General features: G+C 26.8%; 1 protein-coding gene across 1 annotated transcript in view; it reads left to right on the plus strand.

The window, feature by feature from the left end:
- Positions 1–3,724: 3,724 nt before the first annotated feature.
- LOC145828584 (uncharacterized) overlaps positions 3,725–22,081 on the plus strand; it is a 59,092-nt gene continuing 40,735 nt past the window's right edge. Inside the window, exons 1-4 of the mRNA XM_082936339.1 lie at positions 3,725–3,862; positions 16,386–16,460; positions 16,668–16,751; positions 17,227–17,373. Coding sequence (XP_082792465.1) covers positions 3,725–3,862; positions 16,386–16,460; positions 16,668–16,751; positions 17,227–17,373 — 444 coding nt within the window. The remainder of the gene's footprint in view (positions 3,863–16,385; positions 16,461–16,667; positions 16,752–17,226; positions 17,374–22,081) is intronic.

The following is a 22,081-nucleotide window of genomic DNA, read 5'->3' on the forward strand; positions in this document are numbered from 1 at the left end:
TGTTCGCAGAGTACCGATTTGCAGGCATTTCTTATCAGGCTTAAGTCCTCAGCAGTTACGCATTTATGATAGTTTCAAAATTACGTCATAATATATTTATGTTAAATTTTTTAACTTTCATTTGTGTGTTTTGTTTTGTGCTTTATTTTAAACTTGTTTTGAAGCTAATGAGTGCACAAGCACGAAACTCGAGTCCTTTGAGTTTTACATCTTGAAATAAACCTTTTTATTAATAACGCCTTTAAGGTGGGCTCAGTGTAAAATATTTGATTTATCAAGTTAAATAACTTAATTACAATATATATATATATATATATATATATATATATATATATATATAATAAGGTTGTTATTTAAACTTAAACACCTTCTACTGAGCCACACTTTAAGGGCTTTTAAATAATTTATTAGAAAAATAAGATTTCAAAAATACTGGTACACGTGTTTCATAAGACTAGACGCCTTAATCTTCAGCCAGCTAAATTTAAAATAAAAAGCACTTTGCTAAACATAGAAGCGAAAGTTATGCAAAAAAACAGTATGACGTAATATTGTGCATTACAAGAATTCAGTACAAAAATCGATCTACCATCTAACTTTCAAACAATTAAAATTAACAAAAACAACAGTTAAGTGACTATAAAATACTTCAAAAGTTATTTTATTTAAAGAGGAGCTTTTTCATATGTCGACAAGACGATATGAATTCACTCCTCTTATTTAAACAACCTTCCTTTTTTAACGCATACATAACGGCTGTTGATTCTTTTAAGCACAGCCTACAAACAGGGTTATTACCATCTGCTATTGGCTGCGCTCTATTTATCATCTCTCAAATTAATATAAAATCAATGTTTTTGCGCTTTAGGCCGCAAACACACTTCGAAAGCTCAGTTTCATTTTCGTATACACCACCTTTAAAAGATTTTTTATGGCTAGCATACCGAAATCTGAATTGAGTGGAGCATAAGCCGATGTAGAACTTCTTTTCAAGGTCAGAGTTAACTGTTGCCTTGTAAATAATTTTCTCTGAACGGCAATTACCCCCCTTCAAATCATATTTGCAGCCACCAGCGCAATTACACTGACTGTGTATGCGAATCAGTTATTCATGTATGGCGAGTTTGGAGAGATTAATTAAGTCACACAATCAAAGGATTTTAAACAGAAGTAATTTAATCAAAAGTCAGTGTAATTGCGCTGGTGGCTGCAAATATGATTTGAAGGGGGGTAATTGCCGTTCAGTGAAAATTATTTACAAGGCAACAGTTAACTCTGACCTTGAAAAGAAGTTCTACATCGGTGTTTTGATGAAAAGTGCTTTTTATTTTAAATTTAGCTGGCTGAAGATTAAGGCCTCTAGTCTTATGAAACACGGGTACCAGTATTTTTGAAATCTTATTTTTCTAATAAATTATATATGTATATAATATGTAACGTTTAAAGGCGTTAAATCCTAGATTGGTTTTCGTCAAATGATGTGGTAATCAGATTTAAAAATTGTTTGCCTGTTTTAGAACTTACATTTAGACTAAATGGTTGGTTGAAAAATGTTATATCTCTTTTTCTTTGTTTTTTATTTCTTTTTGGTAAAGTGGTCTTATCATATTTTAAGGTATCTCTGTAGTAATTGCTTTTTGGTATTCACTTTTTACATTCACTTTTGTTAAAGAGTTATTCGTTGTTAGATAATTTTTTAGTCTTCTGTATATTGTTTCGGGTAGTTGTTTTAGTATTTGTCGGGGGTGATTGGAGTTGTAGTTTACGTATAAAATTAGTGAGTTTGGTTTGTTGTAGGGTTGGTAATTTGAGTTTATCATGTTGAAGGATACATCTAAAAAGTCTGTTTGGAATAATCCGGATTTTATTGTTATTTTAAAGCTGTTTTGTTTAAATAATTTAATTAAATATTTAGCAGTGTTTTCAGCTCTATGTAGTTAATTTCAAAAAATTTAGTTAGTGTAATTATGTCTTATATGCTAAAAAGCTCAATCACTTTTAAAAAAATTTGCATTTAATGTAAAAGATAAAATTTCAAAAATTAGTAGAACAAAAGTAAACTAGTTTAACTAAAAAAATGTTTATAAGCAGTTACACAATTTTTATGTATCTTGTACAACTAAGTCATTATAAATACACAAACATTTTTTAAGTAATATGTTATACTAGTAAATTTGACTATTACTATTTAAGAGTGCTCGATTTACAAGTGTAAAGAGCTAATAATACAAATAGAGTGCTATAGTTTATTTTGTTTAACAACAGCTGTTTCGAAAGACAGATAGTCAATCTCTTCAGGCTTCAACAAAATAAGAATAAGCACGTTTTAGGCAACTATTAATAAATACAAAATAACTATTCATGCGTAAAAAGAAAGTAAATGAAAGTAAAAAGAGAGAGAAAAAAGAGAGAGAGAAAGTAGAAATGCTTTTTGTAAATTATTTTGATTAGATTAACTTAGCAATTAGAAAAATGTATTGTATTGTAATTATAATAATAATATCAAAATGTTTGATTATAGTTAAATGTTTTGGCAAAAGGATTGGCTTTAATTTTTAATATACTTCGAAATAACACAAAACATTAAAAAGCAACATATTAACTAGTAATGGTTAAACACAATGCATGAATTTAATTTAAGTTGAAACGAAATATTTAACATTTAACAAAACAAAATAATAAAAAAATTAAACAACAAATAAAACTCAAAATTCAAAACCCTAATTTGAACATTTGTTATGCTAGCTAATTGCTTGCTTCCAATTCATCAACAGAAATTTGTTCCTATGTCTGCAACTGCCCATAAGTTCGGATTTTTTGTTGATACAGTTGTTACTTGCTTGTAATATCTTGAGGGCTTCTTTCAAGCAAAGCTTGCATGTTGTTTTTCCTGGTTGGTGTTTGTTTACTTTTTCTAGGATCTTCCAATTTAATTTGTAATCCTCTCCTTCGTTTTTCAATTTGTTGATTTAGTTTTGATAGTTCTGTTGAATTAACGTATTTATTGTAGTTTCTGTTATCAAGTTTGCAATTGATTGTTGTATTGTGCGTTGAAATTCTTTTCTTTAATTGGTTTGCAGTTATTCCAATATATGTTTTGGTTTCGTTTTTTGCGCTTACTGAAGCTTCATATATGACGTTTTCAGTTCTACAATTGCCACCTTTCAGGGGACATTTATTTTTGTCCCTGCAATTGCACGTCTCATCTGTGATTTTTTCTTTATTCAACAGTTTTTTGTTGTGGCTTTTGATTGTCATTTCGATATTTGGCATACAGCTGTAACTTAGCTTTATGCAGTTGCTGTTGACATATTTATTTAGTTTGCTTTCTTTGCTAAAATGCTTCTTTATTATTTTTAAGAATTTGTTTCCCACATTTGTTTTCACTGAACAGCAAAACGGTGGGTTGAACCATATACATTTTCTTTTTCTTTTTCTCTTTTTCACAGTTGTTTCATTGGTTATTTTTGTGTAATTTATGTCATGACTGTATCCATTTAGTTTTAACGCTTCATTATATTCTTTTTTTATACTGTCAAATAGTTTTTTGCTGCTTGAATTTTTGGCTAATCTATTTTCTATCATCTTTGGTATTTGTTTGATAATTGCTGGTGGATGGTTAGAATTTGCATTTACATAATTAATTCTGTTGTTTGGTTTTCTGTATGGGAAGAAGCTGTGTTTTTTTAGATAGCTAAGTTACAGCTGTATGCCAAATATCGAAATGACAATCAAAAGCCACAACAAAAAACTGTTGAATAAAGAAAAAATCACAGATGAGACGTGCAATTGCAGGGACAAAAATAAATGTCCCCTGAAAGGTGGCAATTGTAGAACTGAAAACGTCATATATGAAGCTTCAGTAAGCGCAAAAAACGAAACCAAAACATATATTGGAATAACTGCAAACCAATTAAAGAAAAGAATTTCAACGCACAATACAACAATCAATTGCAAACCTGATAACAGAAACTACAATAAATACGTTAATTCAACAGAACTATCAAAACTAATTCACAAATTGAAAAACGAAGGAGAGGATTACAAATTAAATTGGAAGATCCTAGAAAAAGTAAACAAACACCAACCAGGAAAAACAACATGCAAGCTTTGCTTGAAAGAAGCCCTCAAGATATTACAAGCAAGTAACAACTGTATCAACAAAAAATCCGAACTTATGGGCAGTTGCAGACATAGGAACAAATTTCTGTTGATGAATTGGAAGCAAGCAATTAGCTAGCATAACAAATGTTTCAACTTAAATTAAATTCATGCATTGTGTTTAACCATTACTAGTTAATATGTTGCTTTTTAATGTTTTGTGTTATTTCGAAGTATATTAAAAATTAAAGCCAATCCTTTTGCCAAAACCTTTAACTATAATCAAACATTTTGATATTATTATTATAATTACAATACAATACATTTTTCTAATTGCTAACTTAATCTAATCAAAATAATTTACAAAAAGCATTTCTACTTTCTCTCTCTCTTTTTTCTCTCTCTTTTTACTTTCATTTACTTTCTTTTTACGCATGAATAGTTATTTTGTATTTATAAATAGTTGCCTAAAACGTGCTTATTCTTATTTTGTTGAAGCCTGAAGAGATTGACTATCTGTCTTTCGAAACAGCTGTTGTTAAACAAAATAAACTATAGCACTCTATTTGTATTTGTATTTGTAAGTAATATGTTACTAAACATTTAAGATGAATTGTATATCTAATTAAAATTAGTTAATATTATTAGTGTATTTTTGAAAATTGATTAGTTTCATAAAATTTTAAAATGTAGTACATTTGGTAAAGTTGTTGTAATGTAATGTTGAAATATAGTTTTGACTTTTTTTTAAGCTTTATTGTTTTAGAAAACTATTTAAAATATTAATTAGTTTTATCAATCATAATTTTAGTTTATATTTTTTAAGTCAAATGAAAAATACGTTACAGAAGTTGTACTTATTTTAGGTGGAAAACTTGAAAGATAAGCTGTCTAATCAAAAAAGATTGTATGATGATAAATTATTATTAATAAAAACCGATTCAGAAGATCTTAGGAATAAACTTAGAATTCTTGAGGAGGAAAATAATCATTTAAATGTTCTTAACAAAGAACAACATATCAAAGTTATCAAAAACTTTTTATTTGATCTGAAATTAGTTTATCTATGATTACTTAAGGACATAAGGGGGGGGGGTCCATCTTGATTTTTATCTATTGATTTTATTTTATAGAGTTTTATCTGAGCTATCAGAAATTTTAAACTGCTTAAGTGAATTTTGAGATATGAGCGATCAAAGTCAGTGACCTCAATAGGTTCCTATTGGAAGGCACAAACTAAAAACGCAAAAAAAACCATTCACTAAAAATTTATTTCCTATTTCAGTTTTTAAAGAATTTTCTTCAAATTTTCACTTATAATCTGTTATTAATTTTTAAAAAGATTGAAAAGGGTTTTTAAATTTTTGAAAAATAAAATTTTTATCAAAAAAAACCATCTATTTATTTATTTGTTTTTTTTATCTAAAATTTTTATTTTTTATTATTTTCCAAATCGCAACATTTAAAGTATTTTAAACTATAAAAGGACGTTTCCTAAAAGTTTGAGGTTTCTAGCTCAAAAAATGAAGAAGATAATAGATTTTTAGTGATTTTTAAAATTTTTGAGAAAATTGACCTCAAAAAGTTTGCGTTTCTTTCATAGACTTTTTATAAAAGTAATAATATTACAAAAGTTAAATAAGATTTTTTTATTCAATAAAAACTGGCTTGTAGTTTGTTCTTGGAGCTTTTATACAAGATCAATGTTATTTTTAGTATAAAAAAGAGATGTCAGACCCCCTATGCCCTTAAATACTTACATTAAAGCCTGTAGATACATAATTTGGAAGTATTTAAGTTGTACAAAACACTTGAAAACTTAGTCGTATACTTGTAATATACAAAAGCAAAGGGTTCTTGAAAAAAAAACTAAACGTTTTAAATTTGTAAGATAATTTTATGTTTTCATTAAGCATATATTAATGATTTTGTTGAATAATTTACTTTTAAATGCTAATAGTTTATACTAATATAATCTATTATAAGCAACTACAGGGTTGTCATTCAGACTAACTCAGGTAAACCAAAACTTTGTAAATATCCTTTGTTTTTTTTTTTTAATTTTTAGTTTATAATCCAGGTTTTAAAATGAAACAAGTTAAGACCATGGGGAAGGGAAGTAAATCATAAAAAAAATTATCTTAATTTGCACATTTAAACTAAGCTATAAACTTTTTTTTACATCTTTTAGCATTCAAACTAAGTTTTTAGATATAGCTGGTTATAGTCAGAGAGTACAATAAGTACAATGAATTTTTTATACAAGGAGAAAACATTTTGTTTTTCATAATATAAAGGTTTATTTATAAATAAAATAAAAAACCTTGATATCACCTGAAGCCGTAATTATCGCTGGTGGAGTTTATCTCAACCTTTTTGGACGGGGGTCGGCAAACTGCAGCCCGCGGGCCAACTGTGGCCCGCGAAGGGTAAATCTGCGTCCCGCCAGCACGTTAATTTTTTGAATTGAATGCGGCCCGCGGAAGAAAATTATGTGGCCTTCGAGCATGTAAATGTGGCCCACTGAGCAAGAATATACTTTTATTCAATTTTTTTTCAGTAGTTTGATTTAATTTGATTAATTTCGTTTAAGTTCCTGCATAACATTCTAAAAAAAATTTCACAGTTTCATAATAACTTTCTTCTTACTACAGCAGGTTATTATCTGAAACAGAATGTAAAGAATGCTTGGATTTAGTAAGTTATATAATACTTATTCAATAAAAAAACTTAATGCAATTGTTTTCCATTATGTACATTGAGTAATGCACAGTAATTAAGTAAAATGTCATTTCTTTACAACTTAAGTATTTAGTTTAACATGTAATTTATACCTATGTTACTCTTGTAGATGTTTTATATATAACTATATGTTATATTTGAGTGTACACAAACACATTAAATATTACATAATAATAAAAAATTAACTTTATTATACTTTGGTTTCGACACATTTTGATTTTATAGAAATTTTCTTAAACTTTAAATTGATTCCTATGCACACAAATGTATTCAGACGATCATTTATTGAACCGCTTTTTTATTTAATACTTAGTTAGATGAAGTTGAGTTTGAAAATTATTTTTTATTAATATTGTTTTTATAAGTAATATCTAAGTGTGTACAGACACACTTGAAATAATATATATGACATAATTTAAAAGAGTTTTTGTTAGGTATATGTTTTCATTTTTCAAACAATATTTTTCGGCAATTTTTTTTTTGCCATTTCTTCGCGTTCTTTAATAAATTATAATACTCCTTAAATTACAAAAAAAAAACAATTTTAATCAAGCTATCGCATGTATTAAACTTTGGTAGTAAATGTGCACTACACTTCAAAAAAAACTTTTTTTGTGGAAGTTTTATAGGATTTGAATATAATTTCTAATAATTGAAAGTCAGAAAGTCGTGTGGAAAATTCGTCTGATAAGTTTTTAATTGCATCTAAAAAGTAAAAATCTGTTTTTAGTTTGATGTTTTCAAAGGTTGTGGAATTTTGTATAATTTTTTTTCTTTTATCTTAAACCCCCATAATCTTAATTTTGTTTCAAAAATCATAATATTGTACCATATCTTATAGAAAAACTTTTTGTTTACTTGTAATACCAAGTTAGGTTTTTAAGTTGCGATGTAAGACACACCAGAAATGCTTAACATAGTATCAAGTTTTTATATTTATAAGCAGAAATATTTCTATCTTTAGCTTTAAAAAAAGATCCATTTTCGTTTCTCAACTCATAGACTCTTTTATAACATCAAACAAACCATTAACCAAATAACAAGCCAATAATAAACTAGGTCAATGTATTGACTTTTCGTTTTTCTACTACTTACGAAACTGTCGGTGGTAAAGTTTGTTTGACAAAATTGTGTTCACTACTTAAATTGTTAATTTTATAATTGTTTTAAGCTTGTTGTTTTCGCTCTTAATGCTTCCTGGTTTATAACTAAATAAAGTTAATTGATAAACAACATAAGTCCAAGATCTGGTTTTAAACAAAATCATATTACCAACATGTATCTATCAGTAATTGCAGTAGAAATATTGTTTACAAAAACTTAAAATCAACACCCATTATACTAACGCATTACACCTTGGCTATGAAAATGTATTTATCTATTGTTGTGCTTTGTTTTGGAATTAAGCCTAGAAATTATTCTAAAATTTCAAAGTTAGTGAAAACTCCTCTTATAAAAATTCTTAGATGAGCAGTATCTATAGTATCAGTGCTCTCATCTTAAAGATTTATTAAGGTCTTAATTTGATTTTTGCGGCTTTATAATCTTCAGACTTTTTCTAATCATGAATTCTTGTTGTTATTGAAGAAATAAACAAAAATCTTCTACTACCGCCAACACATTTTCTTTAAAAAACTTTTCAATTCTAAACGGTATCTCTTTTTTTGTAATTACTTTTGCTACTTTATAACTTGCCTTAACAATTTTTTTCTGATCATTCTGTAGTTACAGAAAGATAATCATGTGCTTTGTTGAAACTGACTTAAACAATTTTTTTTGTTTCGTTTCTCGCAATAACTCCTAACTAACGTTTTTCACCTTTTATTATTCGTTTTATATTTCACGTCTACTCTTTTTAAACGCAATGCTTTATTGCAGATAAAGAATTGCTGTAATGCTCGATAAAATAAATAGTTTTTCTACTTCATAAATGGCTTAATGAATTTCTATACTTTAGTTAAAAATATTTAAGAAACTTAATTGTCCGACAAGCTGATTTATTGTATATATCTTTAAATATACTTAATTAGCACTTGATAAACTTTTTTATCTCTTTATTTTATAAACTTTATTCTAAACAGGGTTGCCAAACAAATAGACTAGTTTGAAAAATTAAAAAACTCAGACTAGGTTAAACCTGTTTACGACATTTTTTTAAAACTTTTATTTCAAACACTTTGAATAAATCTTCAAATTCTAATAATAGTTTTTATGACTGTAGTGTAGTTTATTAAATTTTTTTTTAGTTAACTTACATATTATGTACTTTTTTATAATGATGATATTTTAGTTAGGTATTCAAGTTTGATTAACAGCAAGTTTTTAGCTTTTTCAACTTTTAATAAACTTGGAATGGTTTGATATAACTCAGTAATTTTTGCTTCTTAAGTGGCAACCATGTAAAAGACTAGTTTATTAATAATAAGTTATTTTATTACAATTTTTGAGTATTAATTATGTTAATTTTTTTTTTAGTGTTTTTACTACACAAATAGGTATACATTTTATTTCGTTAACTAATTACTGAATTTTTAAAGAGTGAAAACTATTTAAAACGCAAAAATTATTTTCAAAAGTTAATATTTTTAAAAATATGAAAAAGCGGTTCATTATATAAAAAATGTATAAAAGTGCCCCAAAAGTGTTTTTCAAGCTCGGTTTTCATAGAGAACTAAATTGTAAGTAAAATGATAAAAAATATAAGTTAAACTTATTAAGTGTTCGAGACAGTACGTAGTTTGTTAAGACTAAAGAATATTAGTCAATGTAAATTTTATTCTGATGAATATGTATAATTTAAATAGCGTTTTATGTGTGTCTAAAAGTCTTTTAAAACAATAAACTTAATAAAACTAAAACCAAAAGGCTATTTAAAGGTCACCAAAATTAAAACTGCGGCCCACGAAGATTTTCGAAACTTAAAATTTTGCCCGCGAGCACCAACTGCCTGCCGACCCCTGTTTTAGGAGAAGATCGGGTATGACAAGAACTTTTGTTATTTTAAAGTGAAGTAAAAGTGCACACTACGTCTAAAATAAAAAAGTGAAATGAATATAAACAACTAACAGTTTCGATGAAAACTAAAAGAATAAAACTACGTCGATAACAATCCGATCAGGTGAAGCAATCCAATATTGTTTCATAATTACTAATGGACTGCTACACAAACAATGTATTTTAAATACTTTCGATGAGATTCGATTTAAATTCACCAAGAATAAATGTAAACAAAGCATCTTAAATAGACAAACGTGAACTATACTGCACAGCGGGTTTCGTCAACTAACGCACAATCAATAATCAGATACATATATGTATATATATTTAGCTAATTATATAAAAACTATAATTTATACAGCTGTTTCACACATGGAATGTAAAATTTCATGTGATCGTCAGTAAGTTACAGTTTATTATAATAGTGAACAGAAATTTCGATTTTGAAACTTTTATAACAATTGTGACGTAGTAATGGTACAGTTTATTGTACGATTAGCTGAATTTGAAATAATACGCTGTGAATGTTAATTTATGCTTTTTAGGAAAGCTTAGAAAGGTTATTTTGGAAAAATATTTTAAGCTATTAGAAAAAAAAAATTAGACTGTTGGGAAAAATGTTATAAAATACTCGTGTTTGCCGCTTCGATTTTATTTTGTTTTAAAATTTAGTTGGTTTTAACTTTATTAAAAAAGTATTTTTGATAATGCATGCATATGTTTTGTCATTCGCTTTTCTTGTTTAGTGTTACGTTCTTATCTGATTTTTCGATTTCTATTTTTTTTTAAGTTACAAAGTTTGCAGCCGAATTTAGTATTGAATTTTGATTTTGTCCTGTTTAATATTTCCCATTTAATTTTGTAGTCTGTATTGTTATCTTGTAAGTTCCATATGTAGTTCGCTAGTTCTGTTGTGTGTCTTTTGTTAATATTGTTGAATGATGATTTGTGGTTTCTGTATCTTTGTTTAAAGGTATTTCCTGTGGATCATATATACTGCGTTGTTGTTTTATTTGATGTTACTGTTGCTTTATAAATTATATTTGACACTAGACATTCGTTATTTAAAGGGCAAGGTTCTTTACGGCAATTACAAATAAGTTCGAAGCGGCAAACACGAGTATTTTATAACATTTTTCCCAACAGTCTAATTTTTTTTTTCTAATAGCTTAAAACATTTTTCCAAAATAACCTTTCTAAGCTTTCCTAAAAAGCATAAATTAACATTCACAGCGTATTATTTCAAATTCAGCTAATCGTACAATAAACTGTACCATTACTACGTCACAATTGTTATAAAAGTTTCAAAATCGAAATTTCTGTTCACTCAAATAATAAACAGTAACTTACTGACGATCACATGCAATTTTACATTCCATGTGTGAAACAGCTGTATAAATTATAGTTTTTGTATATTTAGATAAATATTTAGCTCCAATTTAATTTGTCGAGCACTATCGATCAGAACTTTTTATAAAACCTTTAATATATTTATATATATACACGCATTGCAAAGAATATTAAGTCCTCTAATTAAACAAAACTATTTATTAATTCGCCAAATCGCCTACGAAAACTGCAGAGAATAGAAAATAACAGAGAATGTTTATTTTATAAGCTATTTTAATTTCTTAATTTAGTTATTTCTTAAAACTATAAAATTATTGGCGCCATGCGCTACAGCAATTGATTTGTTTAAATATTACGAGAAACTTTTTTTGATTAAAATACGTAGGAGGAAAAATATTTTAAAGAATTTTATTTAATAACCGTTTTATTTTCTCCTCCTACAATGATCTAATTTACTTTTTATTTCAACCGTCTGTATCTGTAAAGTTAATTTATGAATTGAAAAGCTGTAAAATTTAACTAATAGCTTAGTTAATACTTTACAAATTAAGATCAAGTTGTAAAGAAAAATTATTTACCTTCCTGTGGCCCTAATGTTTTTTTTTGGAAGTTGTGACTTTTTTTCAAGCAAATTAAGTCCCAAAGTTTATTTAACTTTATTGTCACAAATTTTACAGTGTTTATTTGTTAAGATTTTTTAGAACTCATAAGTTACAATAAATAAACTGAGCAGAAATATAAGATGATATCAAAAAGTGATAATAATCAATATTAATGTATAATCAATATTTAATATTTACAATATCAAATTAACTTTTGAAAAATACAGCGTCATTCAAGTTCGAAAAAAAAAACTAAATTAAATTAACAAACGAAACAAAAGATTTAATAGAACTTAATAATACCTAATAAAACAAAAAAAAAAAACACGAAATTACTTGAACAAATTATAATCAAAAATAAATAGATTATAATCAACTGGATGCCCTTGGTTACTTTCGGAGACTACAGGGTTTGCACTACAATCAGCTGCAAAAATGTTTTGCCACTGACCTTGTAGCTCTTTTAGCCATTTGGGCTAGGTGCACTTGCAAAAAATTTAGGGGTTGATTATTTGTTGACATGTAACTTCTGGGACTTGTCTATAACTGATTTAAGCTTAATTGTCTTGTCTTTGGTGGGCGCTATATTATTTCCCTAGTATTCCGAAATGTTTAGGTTGCTAGCTGAAATATAAATGGTGAGGTTTGCCTACATACGTTAACTTTCATTAGGCTTATGTACTATGGTGAGAGTTAATTTAGGCTTCTGTAGGTGCGCTTGTAATCTATAGCGTAGTTTTTATAATATTTTTAGAGAAATACAATTACAGACTGCATCTGGCCCGCGATTTGTACCATGCTTAACTGTACTTTAAAATGTGTCAACCCTAAACTTAGCAACAATAGCAATTCAAAAATTGTTATACTATTTAAGTCGATTTAGTTTATAATTTCATGATGTAAATTAGATGATGGAGCATCATGATACTGCAAAAAAATTAGCAGTTGAAAACAAAAAACATTTAAACGAAGTTTTTGTGAAGTCAACTAGTATAGAAGCACTCCAACAAAAGCTGAAGCTGTTTAAAGTACAATTAGAAAAAACAGAACAAGCAGTTAGTATATTTTCTTAAATTTTTTAATGTATTTTAAGGAGTTGCTAACTTTTAAACTAGTCTCATCTATAATTTATTTCATCTTAAATGTTTAAACAAAAATTGATGTGTAGAAGCCGATTTATTTACTACCCTACGACTAGCTATTTCACTTTTAGTCATACAAACTAATTTAAAATTTAGAAAAACTTTCATTTATTTATATATTTAGGCTTAGTTTATATCATTATAGTTTATGAATACAACTAGACTTATAACTTAAAAGTTTTTCAATTAAATTTTACATTGAAATTTATTGATAAAGAATACATGCATAAAAAACGTTTTATATTATTTTTGCAAAAATATAAAAAATTATAAAAAATATTTGTTATAACCTAATTTTATAATTTTTTCTACTGTAGACATGAATCATACATGAAATTACACTTTATTTAAAGTTTTATACAATCTTTAATTCTATATACCATACATATTTTTTGATATCTTTTATTAAAAGACTACTGAAAACTTTAGTATACCTTTTTATTGCAAAAAAAAAGGTTTTAAAAAATGAATTGAAAGTTACCTCAGATCGTTAAAAGTATGTAAAGGCTATAGAGGGGTCCAAAATTGATTTACAAAAAGTTATACTGACCTTATTGAACATTTAAAAGAATTATAAAATATCAGACAAGGTAAACTTTATAACCAAACAAAGTTGAGATATAGCCAGTTGTGTTACGTTATGAAAGTATATAGGGAAAAAGTTTTATTGCCAATTTACTTTAAAATAGATTAACTTAAAGCCTATATAATCATCGTAGGTCTTTAAACTTTAGACCTTATTAACTTTTAAGAAATTTTTCTTGCATAATTCTAAATGTCGTAAAAAAAAATTTATAACCCAGATTTCATAATAAATAATTTGCTGTAAAGATCTTTCAACTAAGTCTCATCAAAACAATATCTTAGAAAGGTAAAATGGAATGAAAGTATATTAAAATTAAAATGTCTTGAAATTTATAAGTATAGAAGTACGTAGTAATCGAGTGTATAGCTTAAATTTAAAAGTTATACTTACAATAATAAAATTAGTATTTAGAATGTATAAGAAAATAGATTCTTAAACAGTTTTCTTAGATAATTTCAAATTTTATTTTTATATTGTAAGTTTTTACGTTATAACTTGAAGTTAAACTTTGAAATACTTGTTTCTTATAAACAGGAAAAACTTTAAACAGAAGAAAGTTAAACAGAAGAAAGTATTAAAAAAATAGAATAATTTTACTACTTTTGAAAGTTAAAGAAGTTAATAACTTTCATAAAACAGAACTACTATTGTCTGTTTTGTATACAAATTTTAAATAGCAAGTGGTTTTGTGACAAACCCTTCACTTTAGTAAATTATTTCCAAAAAAATTCTTTGACTAGTAGCTTGATTAGTCTCATTTGAAGCTTGATTGAAACTCGAATTTTCGGTAACTTAGACGACCTTGTGGTATTGATCGATTTCTTTAAGCAAGTACTGATAAACATGCATAGTTCCGCCACGACAGATGTATCTAACTGTGTATAATCAAAAGCCAGAAACCGTTCTACATTTCAAAGAATGCTACTACTTTTCTATACATATTTTTTTAATTTTAGAATAATTGATTTACAAAAATTTCAAAGAGTTTTATTTTCACAAATATTGCTTAGATTTGTTTGCGTTCTTCTGTTTTTATAAAGTAAAATACGGAATTGCGCTAAATTTTTATGAAAAATGTATAACTAGAGTAAAAGTAAAAAAGCTCATAAGTACCTTAAAGCGTTAAAGTTAAAAGCGCGTGTGTGATAAATAAGTAAAATATAACACAAAATTAATTTGTGTAAAAAAAAAAAACATACGGAAAATACTTATAATTTGTAGAGTCTTGTATTATAACCTTATTTGTCATAGTTTTATTAAGTTTGTATATTAGCTTTGAATAAGTAGGATTTCATATTTTAATTTTAGCACATTAAAACAAGGAGAAATGATAGATGACTAGCTAAAGCAACATTTCATTTCTAAGAAAATTTGTTGTGTTAATTTAAGAAGTTAGTAATATACTTAATACCTATGTAAATGTATTTAGTTTTGAAACATTACTGACCATTAATTATAAATTATACAATAAGATAAAAAAAACACACAATTCAGAAAAAGAAATTTGCTTCGAGCAATTTTCATCAGTAGAGTACAAAGTTAACAAGAGAAGATATTTTCGAAAATTATATAGTTAAAAGTAATCATAAAGTAATCAAAAGAGTAATAAAAAACAAGAACAAATTATTAACAATTGAAATCATTTAAACTTACTTACATTATAATTAACCTATAGTAAGACTATACATTAAATATGATGACAATAAAACGACTTATAAAGTATTACAAAGATAAGAAAAAGTTTAATCAAAACCTTTTTGATCACATATAACACTTTTTCCGAATAAAGTACATATAGCTTCTAGTTTAGTTTGATCGAAAACATTACTACAACTTAGATTAATTTAAGTATATTTTAATTATGACTATTTCCACACGTTGAGTTATTTACCAAATGTTCTGCAACAGACGAACGTTTCGAAGCATTTAGAAGGTTAACGGTACATCATTCTTCTTTTCTAAATAGCAAAAATTCTTTACACTCTTTGGGACATGCTCTTTTATTATTTTTCTTAGTTGTCTAATGTTAAATCCGATAAAGCATACTTTGCAAAAGCAGCTGAGTTCGTAAATTACCATATTTTTATTTAAATAGGATATTGGATATTTACCACCTAGTGTTATTAGTAACCACTAATATAGCCACTAATAACACCAGGTGGTAAAGATCCAATATCAAACTTAGATAAAAGCATGGTAATTTACGAATTCAGCTGCTTTTGCAAAGCAAGCTATATCGGATTTAACATAAGACAACTAAGAAAGATAATAAAAGAGCATGTCCCAAAGAGTCTAGTGAATTTTTGCTATTCAGAAAAGAAGAATGATGTACCAGTTCAAGTTCTAAATACTTCAAAACGTTCGTCTGTTGCAGAAGATTTGGTAAATAATTCAACGTGTTGAATTAGTTATAGTTTAAATAGATTTAAATTTATAAAAGTATACAGTAATGTGTTCGATTAAATTAAACTAGAAGCAATTTGTATTTTATTAAGGAAGCCTATCTTATGTAAGCAAAAATATTTTAACTACACTATTTCTTTATTTTAGTAATGCTTTTTAGTCGTATTATTGTCATCATTTTAATGTAAAGTTTTACTATAAGTTAATTATTATGTAAGTAAGTTTAATTATTTTCAATTGTAACTATTTTTTTTGTCTTTTATTACTCTTTTGATTATTTATGATTACTTTGTTGATATAAGTTTATAAAATGTTTTCTTTTTTTAGCTTTGTACTCTACTTATGATAGTTACTCGAAATAAACTTAGTATACTGAATTGTGTGTCTTGTTTATCTTGTCGTATGTATTTTTGTTTAAATCTACATTATCAACGAGCAATAATTGAAAACACTACTTAAAAGAGAGGAGATTTGAAGAAAAAAAATGAAAACATTCAAATAAAGCTTGAAGGGGGCTTGAAGAAGATGAAAATAGAAGTCTGTTTTTAAAGTGAAAATATTTGTTTTTTAAAAATAAGTTAATCATTTACTATTTGTACGTTTTTTATTAATCTACTAATTAATACAAAGTATAATGAATTAAAATACTTTTTACAGTAAACTGAAAATTTAAAGTTTTTTCATCTTTCAAAAGTCATTTATTTTGCTTTGAACTTATAGTTCTACATTAAAAAAAAAATTTAGGCTGAGAACAAGAAAACACAGCTAGAAAAACTTTTAAATGAAAAAGAGAACTATGAACTAAGATCTGCTAATTTTGAAGACAAGGTTAAAGTTTTACAATTTTTGTTTTGTATACAAAGTTTCTGACAAATATAAGCAACTTTTATTAATATAGAAATTTCGTCCAATACAGTTTAAACAAAAAATTATTCAAAGTATCCACCATTTTTTTGAGAAAAAGTAAAGTTAATAGTTTTCACTTCAATGCTTTGTAATTCTAAACTATTTACATTAATAGTTAGTAAAGCTATTAACGCTAATTAATCAAGTGAAAATATAATATTTATAAAACAATTTTGTTGTCCTTCGGTAATTTTTTTTAATTGCACTAATTGCATTAAAATTTCATATTATAATTTTTTAGTTATGTGTATATTGAAAATTTTATATAGAAGCTGTTATATGACTGTTTTTAAAATTTGTCTAGTGATACTTAAACTAGTGTTATTTAGTTTGATCACAAATATATTTTCTAGCTGAAAAAAGTAGCTAAAGTTTTCTAAATTCAAAACAAATTTAGTTAAAAGCCACCGAAGACTTACTACAAATGTCACAGGACCAAGTAATAAACTTAAAAAATCAGTTAGATACATGTCACTTGAGTATTAAATCCAATCGAGATGATTTTAAAAAGAGTAAAAACGACTACGAAAGACGGATAAATTTGGTTTGGTTTGATATGTGTTATATGTTATGACGTATAGATTAGTTTTAGTAGACTTATTTAAAAACTATGATTTGTTTTTTTTAAATTTATCTTTATAGCCTAAAGATCCCGATAAAATTATTTTTCTGAAAAATTGTTCAAAAATAAGAGTACATATTAGTTTACTAAAGTAAGTAGTGATCTACCGAATCCAATATTCGGACTCGAATCCGGCCGAATCCGGCCTTTTTGGACTCGAATTCGGCCGAATCCTATTTTCAAAATGAGATTCGGATTCGGATCCGGCCGAATCCTAATTTCAAAATAAGGTTCGGATTCGGCCGAATCCAAAATTTCGGTTTCGGTAGACCACTTAAACTTTTTTTAATTTTACTCAATCAGTTGTCAAAAGTTAAATGAAATGTAAAACTAATTAATGATTTCACGCTTGAGTTGATAAAACAGTGCTTTTTCACACTTATAAATGCCTTTTTAACTTGATTTAGAGTTTTGCACACAGTAGAATAACTATGGTAAATTATCTTTGTTAGACTCTCAAATTAAATTAAGTACATAGTTTAGGCGTTTAACCTCAGCTTTTTGGATAACTGCTCTTACTTACATATCATATGTTTAGGTTTTTATGTTTGTTCGTGAAACTATTTTGGTTCAAATAAAATTTCGGTTTTTATTTTACAAGAATATAAAAATAAATATACTTGTAGGTAATTTGATATTTCATTTTAGTAAGGCTTTCTTCAGGTCTCCTCAGTACAGTGAAATCTAATCTGCGAAGCTGAGGCCTTACCAAAAATTTTTTTGTAAACATCTCTACTAAGGTTATCTTGAAAACTTATGACATATATTTTATGGATAGATTTCAAGAGTTTTTAGTAGGGAGGTCTAGTTTACAAAGACCATGTAATTATTTAAAGTATCTTTTATTTGGTCAATATAGTTTTTAGACTCCATTTAGATGTTATTGATTATTTATTTACATGTGTCATAAATGACTTGTGACAAGGATTGTTAGACTTATATACTTTATTTTACTTTTTTCCTAATATTAAAAAAAAAATCCTGTTATTGTGTCATTTTTGAAAAACCTGTTACTTAAAATAAAAATCTCAGTTATAATAAGGTTTTTTTTTTGAGATTTTTCATATAAAGGTCAATTGTTTATGCAAAGAAAAAATATCCAACTTCGATATGTAACATTAAAGCAGATGCTTGCATGCTTTTAGCTATATATATACTTTTATGTTAATGTTTTTTTATATATTTAATTGATAACTTTAATTTAAGACATATATGTTATAACTTCAAACATTTAAATACTTCATTTTCAAAACAGTGTTCTAAAGAGTAAAACAATCTGTTTGTAATAAAATCTTAACTACATTTTAATACGTTTTTATTTTGTTTGATGTTCTATTTTTTGAAGTGAAACATTATTTTGAAAACAAAATCTTAAAGTAATTGAACTTATATCATTATCTTTAGCAATAAGTGGAAACCTTTATTTTTTGTTTATCTTTTAATCATATATTTCTTTAACTGCGCGTTAGTTTAATAAAAATGGTTGGTTGAAAATTTTGAGTGCAAACTGCGTGTTCGGCATTGCCGGGAAATGGAGCGTGAGCACACTGGCAAAATCATTCGTAATCACATTTAGGATATGCTTAGTAATAGGAATATTACCTTGGATTATGTTCACGTTTTTTTGCGCGACAATGCAAGAAACATTAAAAAGTAAAACAAAACAAAAAGCCTTGCTTCTTGTTCATGATGTGGATGCAAGGTGGAACTCAACATATCTTATGCTAGAGAGACTGAAAACACTAAAGTCAGGTGTCCGGTACTATTTGGCTAACTATAAAGATAATCAAGATTCGAATATTACACCTGAAGAATGGCAGCTGGTTAATGACATTATTTTACTGCTCAAATCTTTATTTTGTAACAAAGGATTGTAATAAAAACAATGCATTGCCCTCAAGCGTGATCCCGCATGCAAGATCACTGACGAAGTTTATTAACACTAATGAAAATTCAAAAGAACTATCAAATGTTTGTAAAACTTTAGCCAACAATATAGGAAAGGCTTGCGAAAAAAGGTTCTACACTGGGGTGGGCAACGTTTTTAATCGGGCTGAATCCGGAACATTTTTGTCTTAGGCAGGCTGGAGCATTTCGAATTAGTGATTTACCAGATCCAGTATCCGGATAATGCCTTTTTAAGTCCTTATCCTAATTAGAAAATAATATCCAGATCTAATTAGATACTAATTTTAAATCGAGATCCGGATCCGGTCGCATTCTAACTTAAATAAAAGTTTCGGATTTGACCGGAATCTAATTTTATAGATACGGTTGATCACTTTTCCAGGGTTGCCACTCGATCAGGAAATCAGGGAAAGTCAGGAAACATTTTAAAAAATGACAAAAGTCAGGAAAAAATGGGGGGTTTTGAAAAAAAGTCAGGAAATTTGATAAAATATACAAAAAAGTCAGATTTTGTCAGTTTAAATTTACAAAATTCCTTGTTTTCAAAAGCCTTCAAATGGTAAAAATTAATTATAAGTCCTTAAAAGTCAGAAAAAAATTCCAAAATTTTCCTAGAAATTCACAAAAATATTTAATTTTATTTTCAATGTCTTCATCTGGTATAAACTAGTAAAATATCCATTACAAAACTGCAAAAATTTTCTATTAACATATTGAACAAGTACCCTACTTAAGTAGGCAGATTTTGTAAGCTTTTTAGTATTGATGATCTGTAGCAAGGACACTTCCATAGTTAAACTGTGATATATACACAAAAGTTTATCTAGCATAATTTTAAAATCAAAGTGTTTTTTGTTTAAGTAAATAATTGAGTTCTTTATATCTAAGCAGTTAGTTTAGTATTTTATGTAACAAGTTATTGTGTATGCTTTATCTCTTTATAATTTTTTGAAGTTGTTTAAATTTATAAAACAAGTTATTAAAGAGGTATAAGCCAAGATTAAGTTTACTTATTATAAGTATTTTTTGTAGAGTAACTTAAGTTTTTAAAGTAAATAAGAGTATATTTATTTGTTACAAATTGTATACTAAATGATAAGAGGAAATCTTTTATAAATGAAAGTAAAAATATTGAGTGCCAAAAGGAAATAAATGAAGCCTACAAGTTGTGGCTTGATTTAGAGAAAAGATTCTTTTCAACAAGTGTAGTGGCAGCAGATGAGAGCGATTTAAATAAATGAGGCAAATGATTTTAACTGCCAAGAAAATGAAGCGGAATGCAGTTCAGATGAAGAAAACCATATCTTCATTAGATGAAGAGGTTGAAGTGCTTGTAAAAAAACGGAGAAAATAAATTTTAGTACATACATTTTTTTTTCTATTTGATTCTATTTGAATAAGATTTCTTTTAAAAATTTTTGAAGTACAACTTCCTAAATAATTAACTACGATCAAGAAAAAAAGAAATCCAATAAAGAAAAGTATACTGTGCTGGAAAGATTTAAGGTAATTTTAAAATTATTTGTATTCAGTACATACATTTAAAAAAACTGTATTTGATTAAGTTCTTTAATGTTTTACTGTTTTAACTGTAAAAGTTCGTTATTGTTTTAAGGTTTGAGTTGTGAAAGTTCCTTATTGATTTAAGGTTTTAATTGTAAAAGTTCCTTATATGTCGTTTGTTTATCTAGATACATTTATGCTAGGAAATGCTAAAAATTGTGTCTTTTTTCAGACAAGCTGTGTTTATAAGATAATAATGCAAATATTTTGCTGATAGAGCTGTTTATTACAAACATCAATCATACACAGATGGTTTAAGTGATGTACTGGAAGTTTGATGATGGAATTCAGCAAAAAAACTGTTGTTTTTAACCTGTATTAAAATTAGATTGAAAGATTTATGTAGTTTCAAGTGTTAGATTATGTATTTTAGAATAAGTTTAATTTAAGAGTTTGGTTTAGAAAAGTCAGGAAAAGTCAGGAAATTTTTCTCAGCTTGATCAGTGGCAACCATGCTTTTCTGAATCCTTCTAGTTCATAAAATTTTCTCAAACGTGACAACTTAAGATGGAGAATGAGACATGTCAGATATTTATGTAATGTCTACAAATATAATTGACATGGTAGTTGACAAAGGTCGGTATGTAAAATTTCAGATTTAAATAAACACTTTGCTTTGGGTAATTTGACAAAAAAATATACTCACTAAGTAAAAACAACACAAAATATTAAGACAAAATGATTTTTTATCAGTAGACATTAATTTGAAAATCATTTTTAAACATGTTATCATGTCAAAATTTTACAGTTTTATTTTGTAAAAATATGATACAAAGTTTTTAAAAAATTTTGTAATAATGAACTTTGCGGGCAGGATACTTCTATCGCGGGTCAGTCATTTTCATCTGCTGGCCGAATTCCATTGTAGTTCAAAAAACGGTCGGGAACCGGTCATTTTAACTCTGCGGGCTGTACATTGCCCACCCCTATTCTATACCAATAACAACAACTTAAACATCAATTACCACAAATTACTACTAGTCACAACATCTGTTGATCCACGATATAGACTTTCCGCTTTTTATTCTTACCTCAAAAATAATGTTAAAGAACAGCTAAAATTTAATGTTAAAAAGCATATCTCTTTCTATATGTTTAAAAAGGTGATTCTACTATATTGCTACCAGGAGAACCAAAACCACAACCATCTGTAAATTTT

Source organism: Thalia democratica, chromosome 2 (genome assembly GCF_965202585.1).
Source record: "Thalia democratica chromosome 2, ktThaDemo2.hap1.1, whole genome shotgun sequence".
NCBI lineage: Eukaryota > Metazoa > Chordata > Thaliacea > Salpida > Salpidae > Thalia > Thalia democratica.